The sequence below is a fragment of the Drosophila virilis genome, chromosome 5 (assembly GCF_030788295.1).
Source record: "Drosophila virilis strain 15010-1051.87 chromosome 5, Dvir_AGI_RSII-ME, whole genome shotgun sequence".
NCBI lineage: Eukaryota > Metazoa > Arthropoda > Insecta > Diptera > Drosophilidae > Drosophila > Drosophila virilis.
The window spans coordinates 4,053,313-4,070,298 of NC_091547.1; the positions used below are offsets into that span (position 1 = coordinate 4,053,313).

The window sequence follows — 16,986 nt, forward strand, 5'->3', positions numbered from 1 at the left end:
GTATGTCCGAGTAGCAAAACATTCAGCATAACCTCAATTTTAAGTTTATACTGCTGCAACACAATTTAAATTCTGTGATAAATTTTGCACAATGCTTGCATTAAGATTTCGCCTGCTGCGGCCCCTGCACAGCAGCTGCTGCAACTTTAAGCGCAATTTAACACACAAAAATCTGCTGGAACTATCAGAGCGAGGTTTCTTTCAGAGCATTTTTCCAGACACTGCAGCGTAAGTTAATTTGCTAACCCTCCCAAAATATTGTATGAAAATCAGTTTTTCTGCAGACCAAAGTTAAAAGAACTGTTCGAGAGATCAGCCCAAACCATTTATGCTGGATTTGATCCCACTGCCGACAGCTTGCACGTTGGAAACTTGCTTGTGATTATGGGTCTTTTGCACTGCCAGCGTGCCGGCCATAAGCCGATAGCTCTAGTCGGAGGCGCCACTGGCCTGATTGGTGATCCTAGTGGACGTAAAACGGAGCGCAATCAATTGGGCGAGTCCGTGCTGGACGCAAACCTACAGGCCATTGAGCGACAACTGCGTAAAGTGTTTAAGAACCATGAGGATTGCCTGTGGGATACACGAAAAAACAGATCTCCGCTCGCACCGCTAACGTGAGTATATGTATATGACAGCTGATCGTCCCTTCTTATGTGTACCATCAATTTTCCATAGAATTGTTAACAATGCTGAGTGGTATGCGAACCTAAACTTAATTGACTTTGTTGCGAATATGGGTCGACATTTTCGTATGGGCTCAATGCTGTCGAGATCCTCTGTCCAGTCGCGCTTGGAATCGGAGGATGGCATGAGCTTTACGGAGTTTACGTATCAGATCTTTCAGGCCTACGATTGGTTGCATTTACTGCGCAAACACAACTGTTGCTTCCAGATGGGTGGCTCCGATCAAATGGGTAATCTAATGACGGGACATGAATTGATAAGTCGGGTTGAGCGCAATCGCGAAGTCTTTGGCATGACACTGCCAATAGTTACCAATGAGGAAGGAGACAAGTTTGGAAAGTCGGCAGGAAATGCAGTATGGCTAGACGAAAATAAGACTTCCCCCTTCGCATTGTATCAATTCTTTTTGCGCATGCCGGACTCTGAAGTGGAGAAGCTCTTGAAACTGTTCACTTTTATTCCGCTGCCTGAGGTGGAGCAACTGATGCGAGAGCACGCTAAGGAACCGGAAAAACGCAAAGCGCAGACGCTACTGGCGGAAGATGTCACCTTGCTGGTGCATGGCGGTAAATACAGATTTGTTTTATTTATTTAATTCCTGTTATGTTTATTTTGCAGAGCACGGCTTAAAGCAAGCGGAGCGCGTTACCAATGCCCTCTACAAGGGCAACGTTGACGGTTTGGCCGAGTTGAACTATGCTGAAATCAAACAAACGTTTCAGGGCGCAGCCGTGGTTGATATACTTACTGAACCGGGCATGTCCATTCTACAGCTGGCAATGAAAGCCAAATGTTTTCCCACAGAAAGTAAGTTACGTCCGAATATAACACACACCTAAATCTAAAAAGCTTTCTTTTAGCTGATGCTGTGCGTATCATCAATGCTGGTGGATTCTATATTAACCAGAAGCGTGTACAGAACATTGCGGAAGTTATCACAACCGGCATACACATCCTCCGTAATGGTGTGTCCTTACTGCGCGTGGGTAAACGCAACTTTTACATTGTGCGATGGCAATAGTAAAAATATATACACATTTGTTTTCTAATATTTAAGTTATATTTAAATAATAGTCTTTTACTAAGTTGTTACATTAGCGTATTAATAAGTATTACTTAGCCTTAGGCTTACGCCAGCGCTTACGCGCCAGCAGCTCCTTGGCCTTCTCTTTCTTCAGGTCCTTATCGTAGAATTTGCCACTCTTTGTAAACGTCTTCTGTTCGTTGCGCATCTCGGCCAATTTGCGATTTTTCTGTTTGATTATGTTCTTCTTGTTGGCTGACTTCTTTTTACCCGCTTCGGATATTTGCACCTTTATTTTTCTGCCCTGCAGCTCAGTGTTGTGCAACTGAAAGGCTTGCTGAAATCCAGCCAAGTCCACCATTTCCACAAAGGCGAAACCACCACGGCGTTTCTTTGGGATGCGTATGGACTTGACTGTGCCAGCCACTGCAAAATGTGACTCCAGGTCATCTTTTGTAGTCTCAAAGTTGAGATTTGTAACGTAGAGTACGTGTCTGTTCACCTTGGAGGCACCACGCAGCAAGCTATTCAACTGGTCACTGGTTATCCGTCCATCGGCATTGGGTTCTTCCTCGGACGCGGAGGCGTCGCTGTCGGCACCCGCAGCATCAGCCACTTGGCCCACTGCGTCGTCGTTGTCTTCGGCTGGATCAGATCCGGCTTCATCGCTGCTATTCGAATCGCTTGGATTTTTTGCAGTTTCTTTGTCTACATAAGTACCTTCAAAAATCTCCTTGCGTTTCTCGTCATCGAAGTTACCCAAAAGATCGGCAGTGTCATCATTGACTGGGCGACGCACTCTTTTAGGCTTCACATGCAGTTCCACCTCATAGTCACTGCTAGAGTCCGAGTCGCCGTCATTACCGGCCATTGTTTTCTAATAATATGAAAACAATCTAAACAAAACTAAAACCGCTTCAGCACGTGTCAAATGTTTACTGGCGTTGTGAATGTTCAATTTGGCAATGCATGCTTCCTCTTCTTGCGTCAGTATTGGAAAGGGATATAGATTGCGCCTTTTTTGAATGCATTAATATAATTAATTAATTAACTTATTTCAACAATTTTGTCAAATTAAACACTGACACTAATGTGACATGTAATTCCGTCTGGTTTATTTTATTTTTACTTTTTTTCAAAACCGGCTTTTGATCCAGCTAATTAGTCTGGTGCATTCGAAAAAAAAAAGTAAGAAATGTTCAGCAAACCGGTCGAGTTATATAAATATGGTAATTGAATTTTTTGGTGATTTAATTAAATGATATAATTGATAAGTAAGAACTAATTTTGCACATGCTTGGCATTATTTGCTCATTGTTTTAAGCTATTTTAGACATTGAATTTGTAAGCCTTTGGATTTGGTGAAATATTATTATATACCATATAATATAACATTTATAAATAATGATAATGTTCATAACGGACATGACTGCATCGCAGCACAAAATGCTTAAGATCAAGTTTGATTAAATTTAGACCAGTCGTCGGACAAGTCGCGAAATGTCATCCGACTTTCGGTTGACTATAAAAGCATAGCTAAATTCTGGATTTCATTAAGTTCTGTTTCGCAGTTTGCCGACTGACAACAAAGAATCCTTATTAACATGAAGTTTGTGGTTAGTATTAATGTTAACAATTATAGTTCTTTTGCATATAAACAATTTTAATTGCATTTATTCAGATTGTCTTCGCTTGCCTTTTGGCCCTTGCCTACGCTGATTCTTCTACGGTTGTTAAAGAATACAATGAAGTGAATCCTGATAGCTTCAAATACGCCTGGGAAACTTCTGACGGAACCTCAGTCAATCAGGATGGACAGCTGACAGACCCTCACACCCTCTCTGTTAAGGGATCATATGAATATATATCGAAGGAGGGCAAAACCATCAAGGTAACCTATACCGCCGATGAGAACGGCTACAAGCCCGACATTAAGCAGTCTTAAAAACCGCCGGAACAAAGATAAAAATTCAATAAATCGTATGAACATCTGAAACAAATATATTTATTCAATTAAATCGAGCGCCAACTAGAAGATTCGTGATGAATGGCTTGTTATGCTTCTTTTTGTTATTAGAGTGTGTTGGTAAACGCCACATTTAATCAGGCGTACAAATTTCGCAACACCGTTCACTGCTTTGGTTTTTTTGCAATACCGTTTTAAAACATTTTCAATGCTAGTTTTGTAAAATAAAAGTTAATAATTGTAAAATAAAATATGGCCGCGGAGTCGGCTGCAATGGAATCCTTGGAAAACGCGGATGCGGCATCAATTGACGCTACAACTGATGCAGCCGCGAGTGAAAAACTTTTGCCGGCCAGGAAAACAACCACTGAGGGAGAATCGGAACCGTTGGTTGAGAAGGAGGCGGAACAGACTGGTCGCGAAGAGCCAATGGCCTTGGATGACTTGCCGGGTGAGCCACTGATGGCTGCAGCCTTTGAGCAAAGTGTCGAGCCTGCTGCCGCTGAACTAGTAGGAGACGAAACTAAAGTATCTGAAACTGACAACAGCAGTGGAACAAAAGCGGATACAACAGAACAAGACAAGAGCGTCAGCGAAATTACATCGAAAGAAGATACAGACTCCTCAATTGAGCTAATCAGCAGCCCAATTACCGATCAGCCAGATGATACGGACAAGGATAAAAGTTCTATTGAGGAAACTTACGGAACCACAACAAAGGAAGATGCTGGCCCAATAATTGATTCAACTGATGCGGCTAAGTCAATCGCAGATGATTTGGATAGCAGCGTTGAATTGATCGATAGCCCCGCAGTCGAAGAGCTGCCTGCCAAAAATAATTTACCGGATATTAAGATGGACAGCGACAGCAGCATTGAATTGATTAGCAGTCCGGACAAAGACAGTATTGAAGGTATCAAACCAGATTTATGTCCAGCGGAAGCAGCGTCTAAACCAGAAGCTATGGAGGCATCAAATAGTATGCCCGACAAGGAAGAGCTAAAGCTAATTAGCAAGGATGACAGTGCAGAGGAAGAGGATCCCAAACCAACAACTGAGGCCGATAAAGCTATGCCAATTGAAACTACAGTTGAAAAAATTGTGCCCACATCCGCCAGCCCAGAACACCCCTTGCCAGATCAAATTCCAGTGAAAACTGATGATGTGCCCGATGCGGTCAAATCTGTACCACTGGCGGAATCACAACAAGCGGAGGTCATGGAAACAGACACCTGTAAGGAAGACGTAGAAAATGGCTGTCTCGTCGAGCTGCCAAAAGAAACGTTACCAGAAGGTGACACAAAGGAATCCCTGGAATTTGAGACGGATAATGAAATCTACTACAAGAAGGATTGCCTCAATTGCAATTGCGAGAAGATGCATAAGCAATACGTTCGTGCCAGCCTGGCAGCGCTTAACTACTACAAGGTGCCCAGAAAGGCGCATAAACGGCAGTACATCTGCCTGGGTTGCTATGACACAGCTATGGACATGTACGAGGTAGGTAGCTAACCACAAAAATATAACTAGGCATATAGTATAATGTACATCCAAATCTTGTAGGACTATGCGGGCCATTTGGTGGCCAAGCAGCCGCTGTTGTTGCGCAGCTTTAACCAGGATCATGCAGATTTTGTGGCCCTGGACAGCAGTGACGAGGAGGAAAACGATGAAGAGCAGGGTAAACGCACTCATAGCTTAATAAAACATATTAAAAACTCATTTAAAACTTGCAGACAAACCCGAATTTTCGGCTAATGACTTGGAGCTAATTGAAGAAGAGCTAGAGGATGCGATTAAGACTGTTATCGACAGGGTAGATTTGGACGATCAAATGGCTTGGTCCAAGAGCATATTGCAAGCAAAATCTCAGCGCATAGGCCGTGAAATTGAGCTGGCCAACGAAGAGCTGAGTAAGCTACAACATATGGCCGACAAAATGCACTTCGCTTTGTACAGCTCCTGTCAAGTGGTGCACAAACATTTGCCGCCGCTTGATCTATACCAGAACATGAGTGACTATGTGGTGGGTGTACCTGATCATAAATGAAAAAGTAGATTATTAACTATCTTGATTACTTTGCAGCAAGTTCCGCCAGCGGGTGAGATAGAGCGTCCGCCTATACAGCTCAATGAGACCTACTATGCGGTGAAGAACAAAGCAATCGCCAGCTGGGTATCGGTCAAAGTAATTGAGTTCACGGAGAGCACTACTGTGGGCGGCAATCTGGTGAAGAGCTACAAGATTAAGTATCTGAATACGCCATATCAAATGGTAAAGACCGTAACAGCCAAACATCTAGCCTACTTTGAGCCGCCCCCCGTGCGCTTGACCATAGGTAAAACAAATCTATTCCATACCCATTAATCTCCAATATTTACCATGATTGATCGACAGGCACGCGTGTTATAGCCTATTTCAATGGCAGCACCTTGTCGCGCGGCAAGGAAAAAGGCGTGGTACCCAGCGCCTTCTACCCAGGCATTATAGCCGAGCCCTTAAAGCAAGCCAATCGCTTTAGATACCTAATCTTCTATGATGACGGCTATACTCAGTATGTTCAGCATAACGATGTGCGTTTGGTTTGCCAGGCATCGGAAAAAGTATGGGAGGATGTGCATCCCGGCTCGCGAGACTTTATACAAAAATATGTGGAAAAATACTCAGTGGATCGGCCCATGGTGCAGTGCACCCGTGGCCAGAATATGAATACGGAGTCCAATGGCACCTGGTTATATGCGCGCGTGATCGATATTGATTGCAGTCTGGTGCAGATGCAGTTCGACGATGACAAGAATCACACCGAGTGGATCTATCGTGGCTCCCTGCGTCTGGGACCGGTGTTTAAGGAGACACAAAATGCGCTTAACAGCGCGAATGCCATGCAGCAACATCGTGTGCCGCGCGTAAGTTGCATTAGTTACCAAAAATGAATAATATAAACAATGCTCATTCTCTGTTTAGCGCACCGAACCCTTCATACGATACACCAAGGAGATGGAGACGAGCAGCAGACAGGTGAATCAACAAATGCGCGCCATAGCCCGTAAGAGCAGTGCGGCGCCGCAGAACGTCAATATGACATCGTCATCCTCGGCTGCAGCGGCCGCTGCCAATGCTGCTGCCGCTGCTGCAGCGCGCAACACTGTTCGCCATCTGAACAACTCCACCATCTATGTTGACGACGAGAATCGGCCCAAAGGTCATGTTGTCTACTTCACAGCCAAGCGGAATTTGCCGCCCAAAATGTACACACCGCATGAGTGCACGCCGGCCTGTTTATTTAAGATAGTTCACCGCCTGGATAGCTACAGTCCGCTGGCTAAGCCACTGTTGTCTGGCTGGGAACGTTTGGTGTTCAAGCAAAAGGCTAAGCGCAACGTTGTCTATCGGGGCCCTTGTGGCAAGAGCTTTCGCAATCTGGCCGAGGTGCACATTTATCTGCGTGCCACGGAGAATGTTCTCAACGTGGAAAACTTTGATTTTACGCCTGATTTGCGGTGCCTGGCGGAATACTCTATTGATCCCACTATAGTCAAGGAAGCGGATATATCCAAGGGTCAAGAGAAAATGGCCATACCGCTGGTCAACTACTATGACAACACATTGCCACCGCCCTGCACGTACGCCAAACAGCGTATACCCACGGAAGGTGTGCATCTGAATCTGGACGAGGAGTTTCTGGTGGGCTGTGATTGTGAGGACGATTGCTCGGTAAGAGAGTAAGGCTACCACATGAAACCCATCTAATGTGTTTTATTTGCAGGACAAATCAAAGTGTGCCTGCTGGCAGCTGACGGTCGCGGGTGTCCGATACTGTAATCCCAACAAGCCAATCGAGGAGATTGGGTATCAATACAAGCGTCTACATGAGCAGGTGACAACTGGCATTTATGAATGTAATTCGCGCTGCAAGTGTAAAAAGAACTGCCTAAATCGTGTGGTGCAACATTCGCTGGAAATGAAGCTGCAGGTCTTCAAGACCTCGAATCGTGGTTGGGGCTTGCGCTGCGTAAACGATATACCCAAGGGTGCATTCATATGCATTTATGCCGGCCACCTGCTGACCGAGACTATGGCCAACGAGGGTGGCTTGGATGCAGGCGATGAGTACTTTGCCGATTTGGACTACATTGAGGTGGCCGAGCAGCTAAAGGAGGGCTACGAATCGGATGTTGAGCACTCGGCAACGGAAGAGGAAGAAGACCCTAATGTGCCAGATCCAGAGGACGATGCTGACTTCACGCCCGCCAAGTATTATCAACCGCGCAAGAAGGATAAACTGCGTGCCTCCCGCAGCCATTCGACCCAATCCAATGAGCCGGACTCTCAAGAGCGGGCGGTGATTAATTTTAATCCGAATGCCGATCTGGATGAAACGGTGCGCGAGAATTCAGTGCGACGACTCTTTGGCAAAGATGAGGCGCCCTACATAATGGATGCAAAGACAACTGGCAATTTGGGACGTTACTTTAATGTAAGAAGCGTGTGCGTTACGGTCTGCTCTCACAACCTATAATTTATACTTTTTCTCTTGCAGCATTCGTGTGCACCCAATTTGTTTGTGCAAAACGTTTTTGTGGACACGCACGATCTGCGTTTTCCCTGGGTCGCTTTCTTTTCGGCCAACCACATACGCTCCGGCACCGAACTCACTTGGAACTATAACTATGAGGTGGGCGTGGTTCCTGGCAAGGTACTTTATTGTCAATGCGGCGCCACCAATTGTCGAATACGTTTACTTTGAATTAAATACCTATTTATATAGTTTGCTGCTTCCAGTTGTTAAGCAATGAAGCACATTAAGAATAAAACTATAATTAAATTCAGAAACATATTTTCCAGGAACAACATAAAATTGTTTAATCAAAGCATATTTGAAATAAGCGTTAGGCTTGCAATGGCTCTCAAACTGCATGCACTGCAGCCCTGCCAGCAGTGTTGGCTAATCAGTAGCTGAGCGTAATTGTGATGTTGCTCAACACTAGTTAGAGGCCGATGCTGAAAAAGGCAAAAGCAAAACTAAATTTCAAGTGTGTAATTAAATTGTAGCCGTAATGTGCTCAACTGCAACACTTTAACTGTTCTAGTTGTACGTGCAACTCGCGGCTCTTTCAAATAACAGTGGGTGGCCACCGTACAACAGCAGCAACAACACACACACACGCTACTATTAGAGCGAGTTCCGCCCTCGCCTTACCCTTACACCAATAAGAGAAAAAAAAATCGATTTTGTGATAGTGATAACAGCGCTTACGCTTACAACTCGAGGCAGAGGCCGTGGCTTTTGCTGCATACAATTTGTGACTAATACAAAGCGGAGGCAATATGAATTTGGATTTTGCTCGGGTGTGCGGCAAGCACAATCTCGTCTACGAGGCCTACTATAAACAGGTAATGCGTCCGTTGGAATTTCGTTTGCGGGCGATTTGCAACCCCTGTTATTGATTTTTTTCGCGCTTGTGCCAAATTTTTGTAGATTGACCCAAAGGGTACTGGGGCCATTGAAGCCATGACGGCCGCCAAGTTCTTGAAAAAGTCCGGTCTCAGCGATGTGGTGCTCAGCCGCATCTGGGACCTATCCGATCCGAATGGCAAGGGTTTTCTGGATAAGCCAGGCTTCTTTGTTGCCCTTAAACTGGTCTCTCTCTCGCAAGCCGGCCAGGTGGCCAACATGAACAACATCTATGTGGACACAGTTAATCCACCGAAAGTGGTAAATGATGAGAAAGTTATTACACAACAGCCAGAAACTAATCTGTGTCAAACTGCTTTCCCAGGGTGAAATACCAAAGGCAATACCCACCCGCATACAAACGGTGCCAGTTGCGAACGCCGGTGTCTCCAGTGGTGACTGGACCATCAGCGTTATCGATCGCCTTAAATACGAGCAACTGTTCGAATCGTTGAATCCGCAGAACGGTATGCTGCCGGGCAATAAAGTGAAGGGTGTGCTGATGGACTCCAAGCTGCCCATGAACATACTTGGCACCATATGGGATTTGGCTGATCAGGATAAGGATGGCAATCTGGATAAGCACGAGTTTATTGTAGCCATGCATCTGGTTTACCAGACACTCCAGAAGCGCACAGTGCCGAGTGTGCTGCCGCCAGAGCTGCGCAAGGCGCCCAAACCCGCGATGCCACCGCCGCCAGCGGCAGCTGCTGTTATTGGCGCTCCCATGCCGCGTGCGCCGAGTGGTGAGGGTTTCGGCGATGCTGGGTTTGTGGCTAACTTTCCCAAAGATATTGCACCGCCGGCAGCAATACCACCACTGCCCGTCGCTGTGCCACCCATGACGCGCATTCCACCGGTGGGCGCGGTTAGCACACAGCCGCTGATACAAACTGATCCACTGATACCCATTGGAGCACCACCATCGGTGACAGCTAACGCTGATTGGGTGGTCAGCGCGAACGAACTACTTCGATTTGAGGAAATTTTCCGGCAATCGGATTTGGACAAGGATGGCCTAGTTTCCGGTCTCGAGGTGAAGGACATATTCATTAAATCGGGTATACCACAACGCAGCCTCGCAGATATCTGGTAAGGATTACAATGTAATATATTTTTTATTTTCGAAACTAACCCGTTCTGTTATTACCTTCAACCAGGGCGCTCTGCGACACCAATCAATCGGGCAAGCTGACCGTAGAGCAGTTCGCTTTGGCCATGTGGCTTGTGGAGCGCAAACAACGTGGCGTGGACCCGCCTCAAGTGCTCACAGCCAATATGGTGCCGCCATCGATGCGTGCAATAGTCTCCGGTGTGGACGTGCAACCGCAGGAGGCGAAGCCAACATACTCGAACCCCGAACTGGAGATGATATCGAAGGAGATCGAAGAACTGGCACGCGAGCGACGTGCCCTGGAAACGGAAATAGCACAAAAGGAGGCCGATGTGCGCATCAAGAATGGCGAAGTGCGCAGCCTGCAGGTCGGTAACCCATAACCCTTGTACTATAATAAAGGAATGTACAGAAACTGATATCGTTTATTTTGCAGAGCGAATTGGACACTTTGACGGCAACGCTGAAGCAACTGGAGAATCAGCGCGGCGAGGCACAGAAACGTTTGGATGATCTACAGGCTCAAGTAGTTATCGTTGCATGAAGTCTGCCTTAAATGCTTGAATTTTTGGGTTTATTTGCTGCAGCTATATATAAATAGTTTTAGTTTATCTTTTGACTTTTAAACGGGTTTAATTTGAATATGATTTTCATTTCCCTTTTCTTTACTATGTTCCTCCATTGTTAACACAAATTGGTACGCAATTATTTTACCCAAATTATTCATACTAAATTGGTGAATGCACTTTAAACTATCTAAACATACGTTACGTTAAGGTGACCCAAAATTTGGCCGTGCTGGCCAATGTAAGTCTTGACATTAACCGCACCAACAATCAGGTTTGTTTATTTATTATCGTTTTTGTTTGTGCTTTATGTGTTTGTATGTTTTTTTTGTATATGTTTTGTGTTTATGTTTGTTTATTTAATTGTGCAACGATATGAAAACAATATCAGATATTAATTAATTAGAGGTTTATTTGCTTGTAGGTCATTAAGATACGAGATCAGTGTCACAAGCAGGAGGAAACTATCAACGAACAGGAGGGTGAACTGAATGCCAAGCGCTCGGAGCTGCAGAAGCTCAAGGATGAGGAGTCGGCGCTGCAAAAGGAATACGATAACAACAATCGCGAACTATCCAAGCTGACCAAACATCTGCAGAATACGCAGCTGCAGATTAGCTCCGTAAATATGAATACATATGAAAATATGTGAGCTTTAACTTGTATTTAATTTATTTTAGGTGCGTTCCATGGTCACACAGCTGATGGAAACGCAGCGCCAAATGACCGATGCGCTGCTCATTTGTCGCGCCGCCATGGAGAATCAAAATGCTGAGCTAGTCTCGGAATATCAGCTAAAAATCGAGCCGGACTTTGATGATGCGCGCAAAACGCTGCAAAAAGAAATCGATATGTCCAAAGAAGATCCCTTCGAGGAGAACAACAGCGGTGCTGCCAACAAGGCTACCAATGGCTTTGGCAACGATCCCTTTAGTGGCCAGGCCAGCAAACCCACGCCCACCATTACCGGCGGCTTTGATGATAGTTTCAACATGAGCTCCGGCTTTGATAGTGGCTTTGATGCGTTTGGCCAGAGCAATGCAAGTGGTTTTGGGCAAACGCAACGCAACGATCCGTTTGGTAGTGATGCATTCGGTGCCACTAAATCCACTGCCATAACGCCAGAGGTGAGTGCAACGATGATTGGCTTTGGACAAAATAGTTTTTTATATACACGAATGCATATACATAGCCTGGCAAGGATGACTTTGGCAGCGATCCGTTCGCGGCGCTGCATGCGCCCACGGGTCAGGGACAGGTGCTCAGTCCCAATGCGCAACGCTCAGGCCCACCACCCAGACCGGAGTCACCCAGTCCAGCATTGCCACCAAAAAAATCCAAGGTGCCGCCACCCAGACCAGCTCCACCACGCGCAGCACAGGTAAATGGCTGAGTCTAACTTAAGTCAAATAACTAATAATATGTGTTAATGTATCTGCCACATTTTAGCCAACAGGCGGCTTCGGCTCTAGCGCTGGCGGCGGCGGCGGAGGATTTGCTGATTTTGAAGACTTTGACAATAAGGTTGGTAGCAAGTTTAATGTACATTGGGATCGGTGGTAATGCATGCACACCGCACCACAGCAACAATTATTTTGTTAATTAGTTAAAATTGTTCACGATTGTTAAGTTTTCGTTTGCATTAACACGTCATTATATACATATATCTATATATATATGTGCAATTATTCAATTATTATTATCGTTATTAATTATTATCACTAACCCACCTTCAAATTGTTGTAGTTGTTTTAATTTTGGATTGACTTAATGCCACCTAACAAATAAACAAGCATTATTTTGCACATGTTATTTTTGAATAGAAGTATCTTTTTGCAATAATGTTTTGAATATGGCTTATTGTTTTTGACCAAGAACGCAAGAGGTATCTGTTCCTTAAACACATTGCCTTAACTCTGCTGCCCGTACGAAACTAACTATTTGCTTTCATCTCTTGCAATTCTCTATTTTCAGTGAACATCTTAATAAATATCATATTTCAATAAATGCATATAAATATATATATATATATATATATATAATTATATTTATATATATGTATACATAATATAACAAAGTTAATATAATAATACTAACAAACACTCAGAACCACAAATACACATACTCAGTCAAAAGTTGAGCCTAGCAACAAATTTTAAGCGTACAAAACCTAATTGCATATATTATATTATAAACATTGCATATAAAGTCCATATATCAGAGTTCGATTCGGCAGCGTATTCGTATTCGGCCGTTAGAATACTCGAAATTTTCATGCCTAATTAGATAAATGTACTAAATCGAATTCGAAAAAAAAAGAAAAAAAAAAACAATCAATTGATATTACAAGAACCCAGAAAAAAGTTATGTCGTATTTAATGTAGTCAAAGATTAAAGGTATAAATTAATTGAACGTCACAATTTCAAATGTTATAATTATTCTAATTACTGAGATTTCTTTTCGTTTAAAGACCAAATAAGCATACGATTATTAATCATAAACAAATAATTCATGCTGCGGATGTTTAGTTTGAACGAAATGCTAGTCGCAATATGATTGATAGATTGATATATAACTCAATTAAGGAATTTAAATGCAAATTGTTGTTGTTTCTGCATATGATACTAAAGTTTATAGCAATTATCAAATACATATTATATAATTGCTGTTCGACATCTCAACATAAGCGCATACACAACCTGTGGATCCACATGATATAGCTCGAATTTCATTAGCATGTAACTTCCAAGATTGCTTTACTCTGTTTATTGAATCATTTTCGAGAAATGAAAGTTACATTTAACTCGTACTCATATTGCTTTCCAACTAGAGCCATAGTATCAGCCGGTTATTGAAGCAACTTGTTAATGCCTTTGAAGACACATTGCCATCGACTAGGTGTAGGGAGTAGGAGTAGAAGTAGCAGTTGGATCGAATAACTTGGCAATTGGTAAACGATAAATGATAATCTAGTCCCACACACAACTATTTTTTGTATGTTACGATATTTGTTTGATAGATATACACCGATATAGAAAGGCGTGTGTACTATATATATAAACAACCACGAAACTGTTCAGATACCGAAACCTAAAGCTTCCCGTACATTGATTTTAATGTTTAATGAATACATACATACTTATGCATATAATGGGTACCCTACTAATGTGTAACATAAACAAGTTTTTGCATTAATTAAACAAGATAAATATCTATGTTCGACATCATTAATAATAACAATTATAATACATATAACAAGTGAGTTATGATAAACAAAATATAACCATAACGAAAATAAAGAAACATTTTTGTCGCATCCGGTTATATTAGCTTTGTTTTATCCAGGTGTTCCTCCTCTCTGCCATAGCAGCTACAACAGCGTCTATATTATATGCATAGCTTAAAGTTTTTTTTTTTGTTATGATCCTTTCTGGTTTTTGGTTTGAATTCCTCACTGTTGTTTGTACATACTCTGATTTGATAGTTTGTTTTTATAATTTTTTTTTTTTAATTAATTTGATTTATGTTTATTTTTATTCCTTCTACACACAAACACGCCAATTTTTTTTTTTTTGCTCATTTCACCCACTGACACAGCTACAAAACATTCCAATCGGTAACTCAAATACCAACACGCCAACACCAGCGCTAAACGCCACGCTGCTCGATAGCTTCTCGCTGTTCGATGATAGCCAGAGTCAAAGCCAGAGTAAGGGAGCCAGTTCTAGTACACCAACACTGCCACTGCCACTGCACCACCCAACAGCCTCCCAGCACACACTGCTATCGACATCATTGACATCGACATCGACATCGACATCGACATCGGCATCGACATCAACATTGACATCAGCACCCGCATCAGCCTCCACACAGGTCAGCAGCAGCACAAATAACCAACATTTGTCGCGTTCCAATACACCGCTGCAGACACAGGCAACAGCGGGCACTGGAACTGGCGGTGGATCACTGACGGGCCTCTTTGATGCGTTTGGCGGCAGCAGCAGCAGTAAACTGGCACCGACGCCAGTGCCTGCAGTTATACAAGGGCCGACAGATTTTAAGGATGATCCCTTCAAGGACTATCGCTATGAGGATCCATTCAATATCAAAGATCCCTTTGCAGACGATGATGAGAGTACATCAGCGGGTGGAGCTAGCAAAAAGAACTTTGCCGAAGACTTTAGCTCGGAGGGTGAGTTGGAAATGGTTGCAACAAACCCCATAAACTCCATCCTTCGGGTTGCCAAATATAGATTCCTTTTTCTTTGGCACCCCGCACGATGGGTCTAATGGGTTTGTAGATGGCCATTTGTATGTGTTGCTCCTTTCTTCATCCAATTATCAAAACAATGCTAATAATTATTTTCCAACTGCAGATGAGCTCGCGTGCCGGCCCGTTAATAACAATAACAAATCAAAGACGGCGACTCCGCTGAGCAGCGAATTGTTGCAACAATTTGATGCATTCAATATGAATGCCAGTCCAGCGCCATCGCATCATTCGAGCGCATCGCAGCCCAAAGCGCTGGATGCATTCGCCGACTTCGATGACTTTGCGCTGGAGAAGTCTCCAGCGGCGCGATTGACAACGCAGAGCAAACTGAATGATTCCTTTTTCAATGCATTTAATGATAATTTCAATGACAACAATTTGGACACCCTGAAGGCTAAGCCCAATAGCGAACAAATTAAGACCAAGTCGCAGGTGGCCGCTTTTGATGCATTTGCCGCAACGACGACGACAACAACAACAAAGGACTCCAAACTGTTTGATGCCTTCAATGACAACTTTGAGGATAGCTTCAGCTCCAATAAGCTCACCAATTCGACCACTCTGGACAATAATTTTGCTAAATTTGATGCATTCGATGCACACAACTTCTCCAGTGACTTTGGCAAATCCCTCGACGACAGCAACGCCAACAAAAGCAAACTCAATGGAAGCGCCGCCGCCGCCAAGAAGAGCAAAGAGGCGCTGGGCGGCAAGGCGACGGATAAATTTGCGGCGGACTATTCAAAGCCCGAGAGCTTTGATGCCGATCTGGAGGAGGCGCTAAAGCGCAGCATGCTGGACAACTGAATAGTTCTCGAATCCAAAACAAAACAAACATTAGTTAAAACAACAGTTACAAATGTGATGTTGCATACGAACAATCTCTAAATAACGACACGAATGTCCGCAATAACCAGATATAGCTGTGCTCCGGTTAAAAGCAACTTTCCAAAATCGTTAAATATTATCGCTTTCAATTGTTATAGTTTATTTTGTGCTCCATAATGAACACTGTTTGGCAATTGTCATTGTGTATTATATCTACATATATATGTATATTCCGTAGTGTGTATGTTGCGGATACATTGAATGTCGTAAGGCGAAAGCAAAATCCCCAAAATGCTGGTATTATATACATTATATCATATTTAATAGTTAATATATAATCGACATACTCGTTGACGTGCTTCTAATAACGCGTTTACACGCATGTACACCAAAACTCTATGAATAAACCAAGAGAAATATACAAAACGCCTCTCGCGCGCTAATACATACATACACACATACATACATGCATGGTGTATATTTGAGATCCGAGTTCTAAGCTCTGGCGCGCTCTCTTCTACACCCACTCTCTCTCTCTCATTTTATTCACTGAGCGCTGCTCGCACAAATTTGTTAAGCGTCAGTCACGTTTCCGAGTTCAAAGCGAGCGGTCATAGAAAAAAGAAGAACTTGTTGCTATTTGTGTACATTTTTGTAAGTATATAGTCTATATAGATTGGATGCGCAAAATCCCTACACAGCATAGAGGGAACTCCTCTAAATTATATACGACTTGTATATTGGTGTTATTCTCACGCCAAGCACACACGCGCGCACACACGTACAAATAAACGCTATAAAACAACAATTTGCCGGCACGGCTAGTGTTGTTGTGTGGGCTTTAAAAAAAAAAATAAAAATAAAAAGGCACGATCTGGCCGTTTTTTTCCTATTAGTTTGTGCATATATGTGTGTGCGTGTGTGTGAGTCTGGCCCCTTACTAATTAAATTTATATTGTTTGTGCTGCGCTCTGTCGCTTTTTCGTCTATGTGAATATACACACGTACATATGCATGTCTATATATATATATGTATATGTATGTGTGTGTAGCTACTGTGTATATTAA

At 43.3% G+C, this 16,986-nt stretch overlaps 5 protein-coding genes across 7 annotated transcripts; 4 read left to right on the forward strand and 1 right to left on the reverse strand.

The window, feature by feature from the left end:
• Positions 1-2: 2 nt before the first annotated feature.
• Positions 3-1,779, forward strand: TyrRS-m (Tyrosine--tRNA ligase, mitochondrial). Its single transcript, XM_002048830.4, has 5 exons — positions 3-228; positions 285-617; positions 679-1,253; positions 1,306-1,494; positions 1,548-1,779. The coding sequence occupies exons 1-5, from the start codon at positions 92-94 to the stop codon at positions 1,706-1,708; spliced, it is 1,395 nt and encodes a 464-aa protein (XP_002048866.1). The 5' UTR covers positions 3-91; the 3' UTR covers positions 1,709-1,779.
• LOC6626335 (RNA-binding protein rnp-4) lies at positions 1,725-2,665 on the reverse strand. Its single transcript, XM_002048829.4, has one exon. The coding sequence runs from the start codon at positions 2,580-2,582 to the stop codon at positions 1,800-1,802; it is 783 nt and encodes a 260-aa protein (XP_002048865.1). The 5' UTR covers positions 2,583-2,665; the 3' UTR covers positions 1,725-1,799.
• Positions 2,666-3,108: 443 nt separating this feature from the next.
• On the forward strand, positions 3,109-3,755 carry Lcp9 (Larval cuticle protein 9). Its single transcript, XM_002048828.3, has 2 exons — positions 3,109-3,327; positions 3,393-3,755. Exons 1-2 carry the CDS (start codon positions 3,316-3,318, stop codon positions 3,654-3,656), a joined length of 276 nt encoding a protein of 91 aa, XP_002048864.1. The 5' UTR covers positions 3,109-3,315; the 3' UTR covers positions 3,657-3,755.
• A 71-nt stretch (positions 3,756-3,826) lies between these two features.
• Positions 3,827-8,536, forward strand: egg (SET domain bifurcated histone lysine methyltransferase eggless). Its single transcript, XM_002048827.4, has 8 exons — positions 3,827-5,177; positions 5,241-5,358; positions 5,414-5,703; positions 5,764-6,016; positions 6,076-6,584; positions 6,643-7,392; positions 7,445-8,155; positions 8,219-8,536. Exons 1-8 carry the CDS (start codon positions 3,930-3,932, stop codon positions 8,423-8,425), a joined length of 4,086 nt encoding a protein of 1,361 aa, XP_002048863.3. The 5' UTR covers positions 3,827-3,929; the 3' UTR covers positions 8,426-8,536.
• A 112-nt stretch (positions 8,537-8,648) lies between these two features.
• On the forward strand, positions 8,649-16,367 carry Eps-15 (Epidermal growth factor receptor pathway substrate clone 15). Of its 3 annotated transcripts, XM_032435861.2 has the most exons (12): positions 8,649-9,072; positions 9,158-9,394; positions 9,459-10,225; positions 10,294-10,615; positions 10,684-10,773; positions 11,025-11,087; positions 11,238-11,435; positions 11,494-11,940; positions 12,006-12,194; positions 12,263-12,337; positions 14,412-15,009; positions 15,194-16,367. In XM_032435861.2, exons 1-12 carry the CDS (start codon positions 9,007-9,009, stop codon positions 15,895-15,897), a joined length of 3,756 nt encoding a protein of 1,251 aa, XP_032291752.1. In that variant the 5' UTR covers positions 8,649-9,006; the 3' UTR covers positions 15,898-16,367. The 3 variants fall into 3 exon arrangements, with proteins under 3 accessions (XP_032291752.1, XP_032291753.1, XP_032291754.1); XM_032435862.2 differs by lacking the exon at positions 11,025-11,087; XM_032435863.2 differs by lacking the exons at positions 14,412-15,009; positions 15,194-16,367 and adding an exon at positions 12,788-13,146 and having other exon boundaries at positions 8,650-9,072.
• The last annotated feature ends 619 nt before the right edge of the window (positions 16,368-16,986 follow it).